At 44.9% G+C, this 19,234-nt stretch overlaps 1 protein-coding gene across 8 annotated transcripts in view; it reads left to right on the top strand.

Annotated features, from left to right (window-relative positions):
• Positions 1 to 19,234, top strand: part of srcin1b (SRC kinase signaling inhibitor 1b) — a 67,951-nt gene that overhangs the window by 37,149 nt on the left and 11,568 nt on the right. For 4 of the 8 annotated variants that reach the window (XM_084040679.1, XM_084040681.1, XM_084040678.1 and 1 more), the window contains 12 exons: positions 3,425 to 3,626; positions 5,661 to 5,790; positions 6,270 to 6,444; positions 11,815 to 12,743; positions 13,231 to 13,320; positions 13,638 to 13,678; positions 13,931 to 13,954; positions 15,375 to 15,535; positions 16,224 to 16,399; positions 16,486 to 16,616; positions 18,063 to 18,210; positions 18,895 to 19,219. In XM_084040679.1, coding sequence (XP_083896805.1) covers positions 3,425 to 3,626; positions 5,661 to 5,790; positions 6,270 to 6,444; positions 11,815 to 12,743; positions 13,231 to 13,320; positions 13,638 to 13,678; positions 13,931 to 13,954; positions 15,375 to 15,535; positions 16,224 to 16,399; positions 16,486 to 16,616; positions 18,063 to 18,210; positions 18,895 to 19,219 — 2,532 coding nt within the window. Of the gene's footprint in view, positions 1 to 2,970; positions 3,249 to 3,424; positions 3,627 to 5,660; positions 5,791 to 6,269; positions 6,445 to 11,814; positions 12,744 to 13,230; positions 13,321 to 13,637; positions 13,679 to 13,930; positions 13,955 to 15,374; positions 15,536 to 16,223; positions 16,400 to 16,485; positions 16,617 to 18,062; positions 18,211 to 18,894; positions 19,220 to 19,234 lie in introns of those variants that run through there. The other 4 variants (XM_084040680.1, XM_084040684.1, XM_084040685.1 and 1 more) reach the window with 3 other exon arrangements.

Here is a 19,234-nt window from a genome sequence, read left to right as displayed (position 1 = left end):
GGTTATCTCATATTTGTCATTTATATCGCTTGTGGTAGATTACCAGCGTGTCCTGCCAGAGAATTGACCAGATGCCGAAACATTCGCTCCTCTTCACCAAGCCTGAACAATCTAATTGGTTTATAAGGAAACCAAAACGACGCTGGCCGCACTTTACAGAAATTTGTGCTATTTTTCGTGGCGCTAAGTGACTTTTTTTTGTTCAGACAAAAACCCAAAGAGAAGCAGCGAATCCTCAAAGTCGAGAAGCATTAGCTGTTGTTTCTGCTTCATGAGAGACGCAAACGACTCATCGATGATCAAACCTGCTGCAGATACCTTTTTTATTAATGGATTTATTGGTCCACAATTCTGCATTCTAATTTCCTCACCTCATCAGACTCTCCAACATAACGCGTCCGTGAAGCCCGGCCGGATGTTTGCAATGATAACAAAGCTCACCTGATGCAGTAAAGTGGCCTCCCTCATCACCGATGTTTCTCACCGTCGTTAAGAATGATCGTGAGCAGCTTTGTCGGCTCAAGGTTGTTGCTGTTGTGATTATCAGCGGCGCCGCAGCAGCAGCTTCGCCAGACGGGATTATACAGCGCTCGCTGCCGTTGTGGAGGGACGTGGCTGGTGTGCAGCCAGCTGTTGGTTAATTGTTATGGAGGACAAAAAGAAAAAAAGCTAAATGACTCGTTAAGGCAAACATCATGATGTCAGACGAGCTGATGTTAGTTTAAGTTATAATTTCAAATTACAAGCATGAAGTAAGTAGATTAAATCTTTAAAACGTAATATGTCTTTCAGGTTGTTTTATTTTAGATGATAATGATATGGCTGTAAAACAGAAAAAAAATATTTGGCAGAGCAATATAAGAAATGTGACGAATCGACTCGAACGTCTCCCACATAAAAGCTCATTAATGCAAACTTGACAGCTCGGTTCTTGAATGCGTCGCAGTCAGACAGGAAGGTGGAACCAGTTAAATCATGAACCTCTTTTCATTGTCTTCCTTCAGCGCTTAGTTGAATTTCAAGCCGTGGAAACAAAAAAACAGAAATCCCTTGAGCAAGAAAAATATGAACAGACGTTTCTCCGACTGCGTTGATTACAGAGGAGACGTTTTGTCGCCGCTGGTTCAACATCGGAGACCTTTTTGCTGTCTGCTAAGTGACCTGACGACTGATGAGTCAACTTTAAGCACCTGCAGATGTTCACGTCAAACACATTAATATAGCAACAAGCAACTATTGTTTATGTAAATATGTAGCGAAGTGGAGAATGTCACTCCCTCTGTGTGCGTTGTTATCTGAGCTCACCGTGCTTTGTTGCCGTAGCCGGGCCGATCAAGTATGCTTTTCCTAGATTCTAGCTAGCTTGCAGCCAACACTGTTAGCTCTGTCAGCGTTGCTGTTGTTTGCACTGTTAGCATCTTCAGCTGCAAGCCGCCGGCTCAGCCGTCAACATGATGAGAGCTGTGTGAAGGCAATGGAATTCGGTATTTAGGACCTTTGAGAGTTTATGTTGCCTCTGCATCAGTAAGGTGATAAAGTTATCCATTTTTGAAGGCGTTAGTTCGGCCTCTTTAAAACAGTATGTCAGGAACACTTTTAAATGATGCAGATTATAACGCGGAATATTTAATGTTGTAAATTACCTTAACCAGAAAATCTCGCTGAATTAACGAAGCATAAATCACTTTTTATAACTTAAATAAAACATAGTAATACAAATGGAGAGGAGCCAAGATTATACTATTTATTCATTCCTTTACATGAATAATACTTCAGCATTGAGAACCCTTTGAACTTTATTTCCATATCTGATTTAGCATCATCAACTCCGTTTGCTCATTCATTTACACTTGATTCACAAAATCAAGCATTCTTTCTGTTTCTGGATTACATCGTAGAACAAGTGTGATTCCGGTGACTCTTATCAACCTTTCCTTTTAGAGGACTCATCTCTTAAAAAAGACAACAGTGTTATGGATGATTGCCGGGAGAGGGAGGCAAGGATGGAAGAAGAGGGGGAGGAAATCCACTGAGACGTCCTGTGGGAAACTTTGACTGCCAACAGAGGAAATAACACACCCGTGCTCACTTTCTTACCTTCTTTCCACCTGAAGAAAAGTTCCTCTGCGGCAAATCTAAGAGAAAACTAGTTGTAGAATGTACCGCTTGACTTTCTCTCCTCTTACTCTCCCCTGTGTTTATTTTCCTTTTTCCTCCATGTTTCACCTCTATCTGCTCTCTTTTTATTCATACTTTTATTTATACACAAACTCGTATAATTCCCCCATGCTGCTTCCTCCTCAGCAGCTCCGTTCTTGTGTGTTTTGCAGCCAGAAAGGTGTGCAGCAAACTCCAAACACCCAAATCTATGTCAGGCTGTGTGTGTGTGTGTGTGTGTGTGTGTGTGTGTGTGTGTGTGTGTGTGTGTGTGTGTGTGTGTGTGTGTGTGTGTGTGTGTGTGTGTGTGTGTGTGTGTGTGTGTGTGTGTGTGTGTGTGTGTGTGTGTGTGCGCTCGCATATGGTTCTTAAAAGTGTAGAAGGAGGGAAAAAAGAGAAAAAAGCCCCCAGAGATAATTTGGTGACACAGATTGTGTGCATGCATGTGGGTTTTATCCTTCATGTCTTTTGACGCGACGTGTTAGCGTCTCCCGCATGTTTGCGCACACATGCGTGGCCGAGCGACACGCCCGCACGCTCTCGGCTTGTTTGTTTTTTTCGCCTCGAGAAATCAAACGGGCGCCCGTGCCGGCGATTGCGAGGGTTTAGCAGAGACCACAGATGCATGAGGCGATCGGAGGCGTCGTGGCGGCGCACTGTGGGAGCTCATTACTGTATTCTTTGGGCTGGAAAATGTCTGTCAGTGAGGATTCATTAAAAGCCAACCTGCTGCAGCGGCTCCGGGTCTGTGCCGTAATCAGAAGTCCTTCACTATTTTTGGGCTCCCGGTTGAGATTGGACAGGTGAAAGATCGGCGGTAATCTGGATTACGGCTTTGTTGCTTCAGTGCTCGGTTCTGTTTGAAAACGTCTGTTTGCGTCCGTCTGCTCGGGGTCGGAGCAGAAACGTTCTTCAGAAACATCCCGCTGCCTGCCCAGTTTATAATCCTCGTTCCTGCGTCCTCCACTGTCCTCGATTCAAGATGTAATTGAAGCATTGTTGAATAGTTTTTGTCCGTCCTCATAAACGCAGTGCAGTCTGGGTGGAATGTTGTTGCTGCGGATGAAGATGTAACGGCTGCTTTACTTCAGGTTAACTGTTCATTTTTACGGCCATTGTTTTGTTCCTTTGCATTAACTCCCAGAGGCTCCTTCGTCTCAGTGCGTGTTCAACTCATCCATTACTGTATCGTCATCATGGCATCATCCGTCATTGTCTTCACCCGTTTCTCCCCCCGTCCCCTAACTCCTTATCTCATGTCTTGCAGACTCGAACGCCCCGCGTGACACGACTCAGCCCGACACAGCCGGCTCTCGCCGACCAGGCCAGCAGGGTTTCCTTTGCATCAGCGGAAAATCTGGAGACCATGTCGGAGCCTGATATGCCCATCGGCTTTAACCGGATGAACCGGCTTCGCCAGAGCCTGCCACTGGCTCGCTCATCCAGCCAGGCAAAGCTGCGGGCGCCAGGTCAGACCACCATCTTAAGAAAACCCCCACACTCAGTGATGTACAGCTCCATGTGTTACACCGGCTACATTAGAAGTCAGTCATATTCTGTTCAATAGATGAGCAAACAGAGGAAGGAGTTAGTGAGCATCGTATTTATCTTATAACATCACTGCAGGTTTCATATCTTCCTTTATTCCTACGTGAGTCGTGAAATCGAGTATTTAAAAAGCTACAAAACAGATCGGGTATATCAGTTACTTACAGTTTGCTAGCTAGCTATGGTTGCTAGGTAACTTGTGATAGTTGGAAGCAGGAGGGTAAAGAAGACCGATCTGTGAGTTCACGTTTTAACCAACAGACATCGCTTGTTTCTTCCAATCTTCAGGAAGTAGTCACATAATCCATTTATTTTTTTATTTTTTTATAATTCAATGGCTTTTCAGAAATCATAAGCCGTCCCTAAACTGAAGAACATCTTATAAAATAAGTTTAAATAAATCCCCCGATGCTTAGACCTGTCAGGCTGACATTGTACTGGTGGAAACCCTGATATTCATTCTGTTACACGCCAGTCTTAACTTGTTCTTCTTATCTACAAATATCGTCTAGTTTTTGTAGATGCTACAGGTGTGGTTCTATTGAAGGCGGTTTAAACTGGTCCACCAGACAAGGATGGCCATCCTCGAATCCTTCTGATCCTCTGACTTATCAAGCTCCACCATCGGGCCGCCGTTGGTTTAAAATGAAACGGTTCACACAGCCGCATGCCATCAGATTGCCATCAGGCCGTCGTTGATTAACAATATTTGGCAAGAAGCAAAATCTGCTTCTTGATGAAGTTTCCATCTCTCTTGTGTGTAAAATGCAACTGACAGAGCTCAGCTGACGGAGCACAAGTTGAGAGTTTCACATTATTCCAAAACAGTTCTCAAACTACCAGTGGGATGTCGACGCTCTGGTGATAAAAAATTCCCTTTGATGTCAGTTTAAGGCAATTTACAGCTAAAAATATCTTCTTCTTCTTCTTTTAATGGAACATGTTGTAAGTACCATGTAGCACCGAAACAGCATCTAACACCGAGTTAATCTTCTCCTTCTACTCTTAATGTAACTTGACACGCTGGTGAGGAGCTGCACATCGCTGATGCAGCGTCCCGCTAATACGAGCATGATAATTATGTGTTGATTTGAACTTGTGTTTTTGAATAAATAAACTACATCTCTTGAACGACAGTTGTAGAGGAACGCTACTGCAGGTCTATTTGTTGGAAACAAGAACCAGAGAATAGAGAAAACTAGTTTATAAGGAATAACTATTAACCAACGATAACGATAAATAATCTGGTTAATTTAATCAGGCTGCAGTTCAGCAAAGAAAAGATAAATTGTTGTTTGACCCCTAGGTGGAGCCACCACACTCGAGAGGTGTTGAAACCAGTTTCAGTTCTTAAATTCACATGAAAATGTTAACTGATAAAAACCTGATCGTTGATAAAAGATGAGCTGTGTAAAAGGTCAAATAACTAAGTGTTCTCTCATTCCGAAAATATAAATCTGGATCGAGAACAACAACAAATAGAAGAATATATATATATTTTATATATATATATATATATATTAGTAAAAATAACATGTAAGACACGTGTTAAATAATAAAATACAGTATAATATGCAAAATAAATAAATGTTCAGAGCTACTTGAGGAATAATGTAGCAGAAGTTACTAAAAAGTCATTATTTCATGTGATGGAATCAGGCTAACAACATTTAAAATATTGATGTTGATGAATTTTCTGGGTCAACGCTAACTTATCTATCGTACGGTGTTTGTTGCAAGCTGCTGTTGTGGGTAGTTACGTGGAGAGTGAAAGGCTGGCCAATCAGCAGCAGGTGTGGACCTTAAAAATAAACCAGGGTTCTGCTTGTTCTCAGTATATTTAGGGTGAAAACTGTCCCTCCGCTCTCTACTTCCATCCCTGACTCTAAACCTCATCACCCCCCCTCCTCCCCTCCTGGATATCCCTCATTGCTCCTCCCCATCCATAAATGCAGGGATCTTGTTCCTCCAGCTTGGGGAGGAGACCCGCAGGGTGCACCTGACCCACGAGCTCACCAGCCTGGATACTCTGAGGGCCCTCATTGTGCACATGTTCCCCCAGAGGCTCACCATGGCCATGCTCAGGTACGCCTGCATCTCAGGGAGATCTTCGGTTTTTAAACGTCACGATTTATCAATTCAATCACAAGGTGGAGCCGCTCTCATCGGCAGACACACTTATGGAAATCATACGTTTGGTAAACAGACGGAGAATAGAAGCAGCTAAATCTGAATACTCCTGCAAATGTGCGTCTCAGTAAACTGAAGTTGACTTTTTAGAACTGAATGCAGAATAAAATGCGTTTTCAGCGTTAAATATAGTTTCAATTTCACAATATTACATTCAGTTTCATGTTTACTGGAATCCAGTTCCGAGCTAATAAATATAATTTCAGATCACGTTTTCTGCTCTGAAGCTGCTTGGCGACACATAAATTTACCAACATGAGACTGTATCATGCAGTTTTCCCGTCCTTCACTGATTTATTAGCAGGTAATAGCTGATTAAATCATCTTGGCATGGACTATTTGTGTCTTTTGAGTGTGTAATTCGTTCCTCCTAGGTCTCCCAACACGGCTCTGCTGATAAAAGATGAGACCCGTAATGTCTTCTATGAGCTTGAAGACCCGCGGGACGTTCAGGACCGCTGCGTGATTAAGATCTACTGCAAAGAGCCCATCTATGGCACCTACCCCGGACACCAACAACACCCACACCTGGCTAACGGAGACCTGCGGGTGAGTGTTCTGGTGTCCTTCTAGTCCTCCATCTTTGTGTGGGTGCAAATGTGTTTTTTCTTTTTCCATCTCCGAGGTAGAAAAGTCCATCAGCTCCCAAGACGAGACGAATTTGGGACTTTTCTTCCGCGTTAGATTTGGATTATTGTGCCAAAACTGATGAAGAGAAAATTATGCTGTGTCACCTTTTCCTTCATTACCTATTGATTCCCTGTGCAACTGACTTATGACTCATGGATTATGAAGCAAGGCAAACATTCGTCTCTTTCTGGCCAGCAGCATCTGACCGAATCATTGCAGAATAATAATAATATGCTTCGCCATTTATTCACCCCGACGCCGCTATCTGCTCCCACCGTAACGCCCATATTACGCCTGTGCGTCTTTACAGACATTAGTTTGTGTCTGAGTCACGTGACCTTACTCACTACGGCGCTGCTGTTCCTGGACCAGCGCCAGTCCTTCACATCGCCGGCGCTGAATCGGCTTGGCTGCCGGCCGACTGTGAAATAACACGAAGTGCGTTCGGAGATGATGGACTGCGGTCCGGTTCATCTGAGGACTCGGTGTAATTGTTGTAGTGGAATTTATTGCTGAATGGGAAATGGAGTGCACTTCCTGCTTTTTAGTGCTACGTGTGATCAGCGCTAGTGTTTTTCACTGATTTGAAATGTGAGAGCTGTTAAACAACATTATTCATTGTTTCACGTGTAGCTCGTTCGGATGACGTCGAGCTGAAACGGCATTTCAAGAGTCTCCGTCTTCTGTACGCCGACGTGTATCTGAGAGAAACAGGAGATGGGAAGTTGATTTGATGGTTGAAAAGATGAGGTCACCACCTTCTCCAGCTCTGAATGATTGATGGATGGATGTCACATTATTGGTTGGTAATAGCTGATCTAAGCAGGAAGGAAATATATAAGACTTTAATATAAAAGTATTTAAACTTTTACGTGCGTCTAAAAAACGAGAGGAGCGCACACAGGAAACCAATGCTTTTTTATACCTGTAACTTCCGGGTCATTCCATGCCAACTCAGCCACCCATGTACATGACACCTCTCAGACCTGAATCTGAAGTTTCAGGTCAATATCTCAAACGGTTTGCCCGTGGCGTCCATTTGAATTTCAAGTGCCACGCCCCTTTTTTGACACACTTTGAATTTCACATTTCATTTGTTGGCATTTTTGGAGGCCCATAATTTCTGTTAGTGATAGAATGCTGAAAATTGGTGTGTTAGTTCATTGTGGTTTGTACTACACAATTCTGCAATTCTCATCACTAAATTCTCCCTGATCTACATTCCAGACTTCTGGAAAAAATGTCCAAAATGGTGCATTATGAAGAATAAAATTAATATGATGGAGCTTCATAGTCAAAGGTTTTATTTCATTAAAAGAAAGAACAAATATGTATCTTTATCTGGTATGAATCCCATTAGGATCATCAAGTGCCCACGTGGTCATTTGGGGTCCAAATATGGGGTTCCAAAAGAGTCACCTCTGCCCGAAAGGGTTTTTGGACCCCCATAAAACCCCCACCAGTGGTACCATACCCTTCAAATTCATTTTGGCAAGAGCAAAGGTCCCAAATATAACAAATAATCCTGTTTAGAATAAATATGATCATTAATCGTGGTGCTAGGGGCACCCAAAAAGTGAAAAATCACACATGCCGTCAACATTTTTTAGGACTTTGGTGACCCACCTCTCACCTAAACAGTAAGGAATGTTGATTCTGCCTACAATGAACTAACTCAACAATTTTCTGCCTTCTATCACTATTAGAACAGAAGTTATGGGCCTTCCAATGAGTCAAAAAGGGGTGTGGCACTTGAAATTCAAATGGACGCCACGGGCAAACCATTTGAGATATTGACCTGATCCTTTGTTTGGTAACATAAGGCATATTTTCACAGCTTTTCAGCAAAGGTGTCAAATACATGGTACCCCGATATTGGCTGTTTTCACATGGAATGACCCTTCCTTCTTGTTCAGTTGCTGAGCTCTAATTAGCCACAATAGGACCTAAATTGAGTTCATCAGTCAGCTGCTGGCAAACGACAAGCATCATCACTAATGCTGTGTGCACTCGGTTCCAGCTGAAGCAAATAAAGCGGCGCTCTGATGTCACTCAGTCTGTGTGAGACCTCGTGTTAAGTTCCCGTCTAATTACAGTGCGATTATGGAGATGAGAACACTTTAATTCAAACAGAAAGTCAGTTACTTTACAGAGAAGTAAATTAATTCTCACTCCTGCGCAGCTGAGATGAGAGTGGGGTGTTTCTGACCGCCGTCAATCAAACACCCCTTTGGGCCTTTTGTTTACATGCTCCTGTGTGTGTGTGTGTGTGTGTGTGTGTGTGTGTGTGTGTGTGTGTGTGTGTGTGTGTGTGTGTGTGTGTGTGTGTGTGTGTGTGTGTGTGTGTGTGTGTGTGTGTGTGTGTGTGTGTGTGTGTGATTGCTTTTTCCGCATAGTGATTTGCATGATTCGCAGCTGCCCACTAAAGCTCTGGAGGTCAACTGTTGGTCTCTCCCATGAGCTCGGTCGTCCTCTTCAGCTCTGAGACCTTCCTGGCATTTTACAGCCTCATCAAACCAGCAGGCTTACCTCGACGTGTGTGTGTCTGTGTGTGTGTGTGTGGTATGTTGCAGCCTGTGGCATTACCAAGGTGAGTGACTGTGTGTGTGTGTGTGTGTGTGTGTGTATGAGAGCTTATTGAACACCAGCCAGCAGAGTCAAGATTATTCTCTGATTGCAGCCCACAAAAGCATGACCAGGATTACGGGAGTCCGATCCCCAGTCCCGGGTCTGGAGGACAGACTGTGGTCAATGATGAGATTGATCGGTAGTACGACGTGGGGAGACGAGCCTAACGGGGGGCGAGCCTGAGATAGACCTGTGACTTCAGGGGGTCTCGGAGGTGGAATCAAGTGGTTCAAGGATGGTGTGGATGCGAGGCTGTTGCTAAGATACAGGATAGTAACTGATGGCACTGGAGTCATTAGTGTGCTGCAAGGCTGTCCACAGGGTGTTGCTGTGAGAGGCCTGAGGGTTATTATGTGGAAATATTGTTTTTTCAATTTGCATCGTCTCCGTGCGTCACAAGAAACTATAGTCTTGTCTTCCTTGCTGTAGCCATCGCTCTTGGCCGGCGCCCTCCGACACTTACACCCTCCGTTCCGCTCCACGTTGTTTTTGCTTTTTCACTCTGGCATTTTGGGATTGATGCCAAAAGATAATCCCTCCGTGCTCAGTCCTTCAGCATGCCATCAAGTGCAACTTAAAATGCACTTAAGGGTGCAATTTGCCGTTGACTTTCCCGTCAATCTTGAAACCGCATCTTATGAATAGCTGTAACGTGTAACTGCGGCGGTTTATTGCGGCATCAAAAAATGTTTTGAACAGACTAGTCGCTTGGCCATTTCTTTTTAAAGGGGACATATGTAATGAACGATGTTGGTGCACTTACATCTGGAGCAACTACCAACATGTGACTCAACAAGCCAATCAGATTTGGCTCCTGTCACTATGTCACACGAGGCTCATTAGAATATATCGGAGTATCTCCACTTACACCTTTGCAAAGGTGAACCGTAGTCTTAAAGAGACAGTCGCCAAAAACACTTCAGACAGAGGGTGAAACCCAAAATGCAAGTATGAACCTGAATATGAACATTGAACAGTGTCATCAGAGTTCTTTATGAAGCTTCATACACTTCTGAGGGAGGAAGAAGGATCGAACATGAGGTCGTTGTCTTACCACCTGCTCCAAAGTGGTAGTAGTAGTGGTGGTTGTAGTAGTAGTATTTTCTGACAGATGCCAAGTATTAGAAAACGTTGACTTTAAAAATGCAGCCAAATGGCGACACATATGTGCCTCTACATATAATTTTATGATATTTGTCCATACTGGAAACGATTATGTTTGTTTATTCTGTACACATGCCATCTATTCAGCTCTGGGAGAGGAATAACTCCTCTGCTGCCCTTCCTGAGGTTTCTTCCATTTCTTCCCCGTTTCAGGTTTTGTTTGGGGAATTTCTCTTTTACAAGCCGAGAACTGAAAAGGTCGGAGGATGGCGTTCTCTCGACAGACTCCGAAGCCCCCTGAGGCACATCTGTGATATTTAGCTATAGAAATAAAATTACCTTGACTTGACATATGTACATGTAAATAATAAATCTGACAAAGTCTTTATGGTCAAAAGAAGACGACGTCCAAATGAATGAATAGATTAAACATTTACCAATAGTGTATTTACATCAGGCTTTAAAGAGATAGTGTGTAGGAATTACTCCCATCTAGTGGTGAAATTGTATTTTGCATTCAAACGAATAGTGCTCTATCGCTTTGTTGCAACTCCGGTAGCCGTTATGTACCAATAAGCTTTGACAACATTTCATCCAACACCACTTCACCAGTTCTTTCAGGTGATGAGGTTGATATTTCAAACAAACGTGTAATTACTGCTCCAAAAAGGTAGTGATTTATGTTGCCATGTTTATACTGGTTTGTTTTTGGTAGCCTTCCATTACTATGTCGTAGCCTATAGCATCAGCTAACATCTAGACACACAACAGACATAAGCGAATGTGACTAAAGTGTGATTAATGCATCACGGGTGGATGAAAAACTCCATGAAAGTCGCTCTCCGGGAGCTCCAGGGGGGACAGCGGGAAGTGTCTCTCGCTGATGTGATCTCTTTTCATTCACGCTGGATCTCAATGAAATCGCGTTCAGGCGTTCATGTCCCTCCTCTGTGGTTATAGTCTTCAAAATGGTGGAACAACATGGAAGCCTCCTGAGGACTTACCTGTCCAATTGTTAATAAAAATAAGAAACTTTTTGTTTACAAGGATAAATCAGATTACATGGCAGAGGTAATTATACATTTATCCACGTAACATACAAGTGGTCATCTCCGGACTAGCTGAAAAAGATGACAAACAGACTTTATTACAGTTTTTATCCCCCACTTCTCCAGATTACAGCCATGTGTAGTCTGTAGTGCCAACTTCTATATTAGCACCACATCCTGCTCGTATTGTGAACTTATTTGCAGGCAGAGGTGGCTGTGGACACTCAGTCCACCGAAAACCTTCCCAGTTAATTCATTAATTAATCTTCCTGTTAAGTTATGTGTCCTCACAGCTAGCTGTTATCAAGATAAATTGGAGCCTTGTGGGCCATTCTGGCTGCAGCTTCTTCGCTGTATTAGATCATCACTGTTGCAAAGCTCCATTCTCCCTGTTTAGAAATAGCTTTAAATGAGCTCATTGTCGACAATAAATATTGCTTGTCCCACTGAATTCAAAAGAGGGAATCATTCAGTTTGAAATGATGATGTCTGATCTGTTTATTCCTAGAGGGAGATGGTGTATGCACCGCAGGACTCTCCACCCAACCGCCGCCTCAGCAACCCGCCCATGTCTTCCCAGCATTCGTCTTCCTCTGCCTCCCCTCAGGGGTCGCCATCCCGCGCCCGCCTCCTCTACAGCGGCGGCAGGCCCTCCTCCTACGCCGGGCCGCCGCACCACACCCACTCCCTGCCGCACCCGCACTCCCAGTCCCACCACTCCTCTCCCCACCAGCAGCAGCAGCAGCTCCACCAGCCCCACCACACCCAGCAGGCCTTCTGTGCCTCCTCCAGCGCCATCCTGGAGCGCAGGGACGTGAAGCCCGACGACGAAGTGGGGGGGTCCAGGAGCATGGTGCTGCTGCGGGGCGACGAGCGCGGGGGAGGGGGGATCTACGCGGACCCCTACTCAATGGGCCCAGACTCAAGTCGGCTGAGTCTGGCAGGAGGTCCTCACTCCCCTCTACCAGCCAGGGCAGACCCCTACGGCTCCTTATACCGGCGTGGGGGAGGAGGAGGCGGAGGAGGTGCCGGATCGATGCGGTCGCTCACCTCTTACACAGCGGCCGCTTTACAAGGAGAGCTGATGGAAAGCGGTGCTCTCTACAGACCAGGAGGGCCGCTTTATAACGATGCCTACGCTGCGTCCATGTTGGCCATGGGGCTGCGGGTGCCCCCACCTTCCTCCCCACAGAAGATACCCGACATGAGGGAGTCCTACGCAGGCACCATGCCCAGTCGGGGCTCCCCGGGGAGGCAGAGTTTGCGAAGGGACTCTGTGAGCTCCTCCGTGTTCGGGGACAGTCCCAAAGCCCGGGGCCAGGGATCAGGGTTAGGTCTCACCTCGGAGCAGCTCTGCTTGATGGCCGGTCCTGGAGGGGAGGGGGGCGGCGCCGGGGGCTTCGGCTCACCTCTGCTGGGAAATGAAACAGAGACCAGGTAGGACATATTTCTTAACACACACATTTTCCCATATTTTTCCACATATTTTTTTGTCATTTTGTGGACATTTTCACGTATTTTTCTGATATTTTTCATACATGTTTCATATATTTTCCAAAGATTTTAAGGGTTATTCATATATTTATAAATATTTAAATATATTTTTCAGGCTTACTCAACTCAAACCTCTTCAGCTCTCTAAGAGCTCTACACTGTCAAGGCAGTTTGCTGTCAGTCAAAGATACAAACTTGAAGGTCAAAGTTCACTGATGCGAAAGCACGTATGAATTTACCGTCACTGATTGTGGCAAATCCATTAAAACTGATCCGTCTGAAAATTCATAAATGTCAGATTTTCTGTACTGTCAGTGATTATTCAACAGTGGAAATAGGACTTAAAAGGGGGCCGAAGGAGGAACCTGAGAGAGTTTTTATGTATTGATCATGTTAGTGTATTCAGTGTATCTCTGGTGTGTGAATCCAGGGAGCGTATGGAGGCCATGGAGAAGCAGATAGCCAGCCTGACCGGGCTGCTGCAGAGAGTACTGAGCAGAGCACCTGAACCAGAAAGCCCGTAAGACACACACACACACATGCACATATGCATATATGTATATATATATCAATCATCTTTAAAAAACACATAAAATACTTGCTGCACATATAAATTCCTGCTAAGCAAGACAGCCGCTGCCCAAAATGATTAAGATTCCTGTCAGAAATCTGAATTTACTTTCCATTCTCCCACAATCACGTAGTTAACGGCTGATTTCAGACTCACAAACACACCAGATGAAGCTGCACACATTCCCCTCCGTTTATCAGGAGCTCCTCAGTATCCGTCGATGGTGTTCTGTGGCTGTGAGTCCTTTTAACACTTGCTTCTTGCAGGGAGAAGATGGAGTCAGCCAGCGACTGCTCAGGAACTGACAGTAAGTGCTCACTACCAAGACAAACTGTTTCCTGTTGCTGCCTGTCACTGCTCCTCGCCGCCGTTTTGATAGCCACATAAATTGCCTCTGCTTCCTCTCGCAGAGCTGCCACTGTTTCATTTTCTCTGCATAATTCTTAAAAGTGCCTCACATGTGATCATAATGGCTGACTCTGCAAGCTTCTTCATACTATTGTGTTCCCCGGCTTTTGTTTTGCTGCTGTGTAACCGGTGCTCATGCTTCCTGTTTTAGCTGGACGAACTAAAAAAAAGAAAGGTAGCTATGGATTCCTGAAGTGTCTGGTCCTCCTCCTCCTCCTCTTCCCCCCACCCTTTATTCTTTATTTTGATCCTTGTTGGCTTCCTGTCTGTGCGTCGTCCTGAAGGGTTTACCTCCCTCTCAGCTGGTGTCCTTCACCTTCCCCTCCTTCCCTGTCTCCTCCAGTAAGAAACCATATGAGTTGCATTCATTCTGAAATAAAAACAGATTATTTTCTGTTGTCGGTGAGTAATTTTGGAGCAAAGCTGCACGTTTTGAAAGCTGAGCAGGGGGAAATTTTAGTTATTTTAAATGAAGCGTTCGGTTCCACCGATCAGTTGTGAAGTATCCCAGGGGAATTAAATTAATGTTATCTCGTTGTGCATTAGCATGGGAAATATTTGAACTCATGTTAAATTATAGATAAGCCTGGGTGTTTTTTTTGTTGTTTTTTTTTAAATCTGCTGCGACTAAGAGTGGACCTTTCTTTGGAATATCTTTATTTGTCGAACATATTTTAGAATTCAGTGAAGCTTTATAGCTTTCTCCTTTGACTTTATGTTTCTATCTGTTCTCCTGTGAACATGATACTTATCTGTCTGCCAGAATATGAAACGTGGATGTTTTTCAGTGCTTTTTCTCCCTCAGATACACTCAGACTGTTATCTGTGTGGTCTCGCACTTAAAATCAGGACATTCCTCTTATTCATAAACTAAACTGGCGAGGCAGCGGAATGTAGCTTCGGTGACGATGACGGTGCCCGTTAGACTCTCCTCTAAAACTGGAATTATGTTCAAACATACTAAAATCTCCCGGTCAGTTTCTGGGACTCACCTCGTGTGCAGACATGTTGGGAGATATTATTGCTATCGTCATCGACAAAGCCGCCCTAAAATGCAACTCTCTCCCTTGTCCCGTTCTGCATGATGCGTGTGACTCAACCCTCCTAATTAAAGCATTCATCGTCATGTCAACGGATTATCTGAGTTGGAGACGCTCGTACACGTGGGCTTTCTCTCATAATGAGAAACTTTTCACCACTGATCCTGTGTGTCCCCGAAGCCTCCCCATGCTGTTCATCATTGTTAAGTCCACATCAGACTGTAATCTCCACCCCTGACCTGCAGCACGGATAGAACTTGTCCTGAATTGCTGCAACAACCATCACGTCCAGTCAGACAAATAGTTTTTCTACTGGATGGACATTTGAGGTCATGAGAGACCAACCTTTTGGGGATTTGCCTACTAAAGACTGAAGGTTTCTCTCATGCTCTGCAGTTCTTCAAAACATTCATTTTAAACCTTTTTGATTTGCTAACAGTGTTTCGGGACAACTTCTATTAGTTCCGCTGCGCCCCAAAGGAACCCGAATCCAAGCCAAGAGAACATCCAATGAATTTAAATTCTGGCTTTTCATTTATTTTTTTTGTCGGGCAGCTTTGACACCGTCTGCTCCCTTGGCTCTGATGCCACCTCCACCCTCGGGGGGCAACCAGCCCGTGACGGTGTCCCGTCTGCAGATGCAGCTCCACCTACAAGGGCTGCAGCAGAACACCAACGCCCTGCGCAAACAGCTGTCGCAGCTACGCAACATGCAGGTGTGTGTGTGTGTGTGTGTGTGTGTGTGTGCATGAGGAGGTCTAAAGCAGCAGTTTAATTGTGCGTTTGTGACTGTAGAGAGAACACAGGTTTAAGGCACTCCGGGGTTGACTTCACTTTTCAGACCCGGAGGTTGCCGCTCGACTAAACACAAACCACCTTGTCTGTTTTGTTGTGGATCAAATTCTGACATCCATAGAAAAGGTTGTTGTTTGTTGTCTTTCTGCTGCCGCCTCGGCTGTGAGAGTTTCAGCTCGTCTTTGTTTGGGAAGGTCGAGGAAGAAACACCTGAGATCACTTCTAGTTGTGAATTCTATCAATAGTTTACCAGACTCTGAGTGGTTTAGCGTGTCTCTATTCTCACTACTCGCTGCTGCTGCCTCAGGTCATTGAACACCGCGGCATCAAATGTACCCAGAAGCTTAGAGAGGCAGAACTGTGGGGCGGTCGCCTTTCATTCCACTCTCTTTTGTTATATCTGAAGAAGTTTATTAGTGACCTTTAGAGCTGCATCTTCTGTCTGAAAAGTGCTGCACAAATACAGTTTTATTATTATGGTTAATCAACACCTCTCAGAACATTACAACCTGCATAACAGAAGAAATTATGTTTGTTGCATAATAAAATTACAACTCCAGATGTGTGTTTCTAAGCACCTGAAATAATCCACGTGTCTCGGTGTCCCAGCTGGAGAACCAGGACTCGGTCTTGTCCCTGCTGCGGCAGACGGAGTCGGAGCTGAGCCTCATGATGCTGGACGCCATGCGCACGCAGGAGGACCCGCTCCAGAGACAGCGCCTCCTGGTGGAGGAGGAGCGACTCAAGTACCTGAACCAGGAGGAGCTGCTCATCCAGCAGCTGCAGTGAGTTCAGAGCGCCGCTCATAACAGGTGAAGCAGTCTTAGTCGCCCCTGTTGTGGACGCCGCTGAGTGATGTGAATCTCCTCAGCGACCTGGAGAAGTCTGTGGAGGAGCTCCAGAGGAACTCGTCGGTGAATCACGGCCTGGTGACGGAGCAGGACGTGGAGCAGAAGAGCAAAGAGCTGAGGATGCTGGGAGAGACCCTCACGGAGCTCAAAAGTAAGTGTTGTCATGACGACCCGTGTGTTTGGAGATCGCTGCGGCGGCTGTGGCTTTGCTCACCAGTCAGTGTGCGTCGCTCTCGGCTGTAAGCTTTCTATGCAGCCTCATTGCACATAAGCTTGTTTCCTTTCTTTGCTTTGTCAACATCCCATTAACACTCAGACCAGCAGTTAATCTACTAATGTCCATGATTCCCCTGAACCATAGACCTCCATTAACAACACACCAACGAGCCTCGCTGCTACTGTACTGGCTGACATCTTCCTTCATCACCATGAACACACAGTAGTTTATTTTGATTTAATTCCACACGCACAACGACCTGATGGCATAAATACTCACTAGAGCGTTAAATGTGAATTAATCCGCCGCTGAAAATAGTCCCCAACAAATGCAGTATTGCCTCCTGTTTGTTTGATTAAAAATCTACAGCAAGCAGATGTTTTAAGGAAAATGACCTTCATCCGTAAACAAGACCATCAGCGAGCAGATTGGCTGTTTCTATGGAGTTATTACTATTATTATTATCCTTATTAATACTTCTCATTGGTGCCACCGGGTCAGATTCTGGCGAAATTAGACAAATCATGCAGTTTTACACCAGAAACTTCTTCAGCTCAGAATCCAGCTAGACCTCCGGCAGAAACCAGTCCAGACAGACAGACCCAGGTCCGGCTCCTCTGCCACCTCCAACCTGCCGTCGGAGCTCCGACTGGAGATGGAGAGATGGAGACCCGGTAGAAGTGGAGCAGAGCTTCACCTTGCTGCTCTGCTGGTCCCTTACTGGGCCCCCTGGAGGAAAAGGAGGCAAGGGAGAACCAGAACCAGGACTGAGCAGGACGGGACTGTCAGACCCTCCTGCACTAAAAAGTTTTTCTGAAGGGACTCTGGTGGGACTTTTGTCCACAGGGACCGCCAAAATCAACACAAACTTAAAGTTCCTCATAGCAGCTTTATGGCCCGTACATCTACTGTATTTTGGTTTAAATACTACCAAATTAAAAAGCTTGTACTCTTAAATCTACTTAAGTGCAGTTGTAGTTTTGGGTCATAGTTCAAGTACTCACATTGCTGAAATACTACGTGTTCAGTATGTCAAATTAGTGTCATACAAAGTCGCCAATGAATATTTATGAATCTTCTAAGACTTTATATTCATGAAGTCTCTGGTTTAGCCTCTTGTCCTCTGACCTTTGTACTTCCACCCTCCGTCTTGAATATTAACGAGTACTTCCTCTTCATATTAACGTGCCATGAACACTCCGAGTTAGCGTCCAGACGCCGTGCTTTGGTTTATTGTTTGAGTGGCAGTTTTACAAGTTCAACATTTTAGAAACTGACCGAGGAGTGTTCACACAAACGCCAACAGACAGGAAACGCCATCCTGTCTCACCTCGCTCGCTCTAACCCAACACGTCCTGTCTGACTCTCCCTCCCGTCCAGACCAATTCCCCAGCCTGCAGAGTAAGATGAGGGTGGTGCTGAGGGTGGAGGTGGAGGCCGTTAAGTTCCTGAAAGAGGAGCCTCACCGCCTGGACGCCTTGCTAAAGCGCTGCAACACCATGACTGACGCGCTCAGCACGCTGCGCAGGTATGCATATCAAACGCTCCTCCGTTTGCTCCCATAATGCCTTCCTGTCTCACCAAACCAGCTCCACCCTCCGGAGATTCAGACCTCACACTCACTTATGTTGGTGTATTTTAACTGATTCCTGACTTTGAGAAACATAAACATGTTTTTGTTTACTTGCACCATAAAATATGCAATTTTAATAAAAGAACATATGCCATGCACTCAAAGAAATGTAATATAAAACCACACTTTTACCTCCATATTCTCAGATAAATATGATGGATTTATATGAAGGAGAAGAAGCATAAAAGCATAAAACCTCAAGGCGAAATAAAAATAACACTTCTGTCATTTAACTTTTTCATTTAAATAAAGATCCACATTTATGTTGCAGCTCCGATGCTGTAGAACTTTTATTAAAAGCTAAGATAATTGACAAATATAATTGACAACCGTTCATCTATCAAGCAAAATCTTAAATATTATTATAAATATTATTGTAATTCCAACTTAAATGCACTGTTTGCTGTGAGGTTTTGTGACATTTTGAACAGAATCCATTTTAAGGAGATTCATCCAACCATGAATAGCAACCATTACTTTAACAGAGCATAATTTCTGCGTGTATTTTGTCTTTTACTTCCTGTACTTTGCTCCTCTAACAAAGTCCAGGACCTTCATGCTGTCCTGTGTGTATTGTAGTCTCTCGTGTCCCTCTTATATGTACAGACAAGTGACGGACGGAGGCTGGAAGGGCTCCGACGACGTCTCCAGCAAATCACAGAAGAGGTCGGAGGACGTGAGTCGCAGTTCTGACCTGGACATCCTGAACAGTCCTCCTCTCAGCCTCGCTGACCTGAGCACCAGCGCCGGCCTCGCCAACTGGATGCCCGTCTCCGTCGGCGACGCCGACACCTCGGGCCCCGAGCAGGACATCCAACCTCCCATGACCTTCAGGAACCGGGTCCTAGACGAGTTGCCGAGTCGGCGTCCGGCTGACAAGTCCGTGTCGGCTGAAGTCAGACTGGTAATTGGATGTTGA

The sequence above is a fragment of the Eutrigla gurnardus genome (assembly GCF_963514095.1).
Source record: "Eutrigla gurnardus genome assembly, chromosome: 22".
NCBI classification, from domain to species: domain Eukaryota; kingdom Metazoa; phylum Chordata; class Actinopteri; order Perciformes; family Triglidae; genus Eutrigla; species Eutrigla gurnardus.
This window is presented reverse-complemented; position numbering and strand designations above follow the sequence as displayed.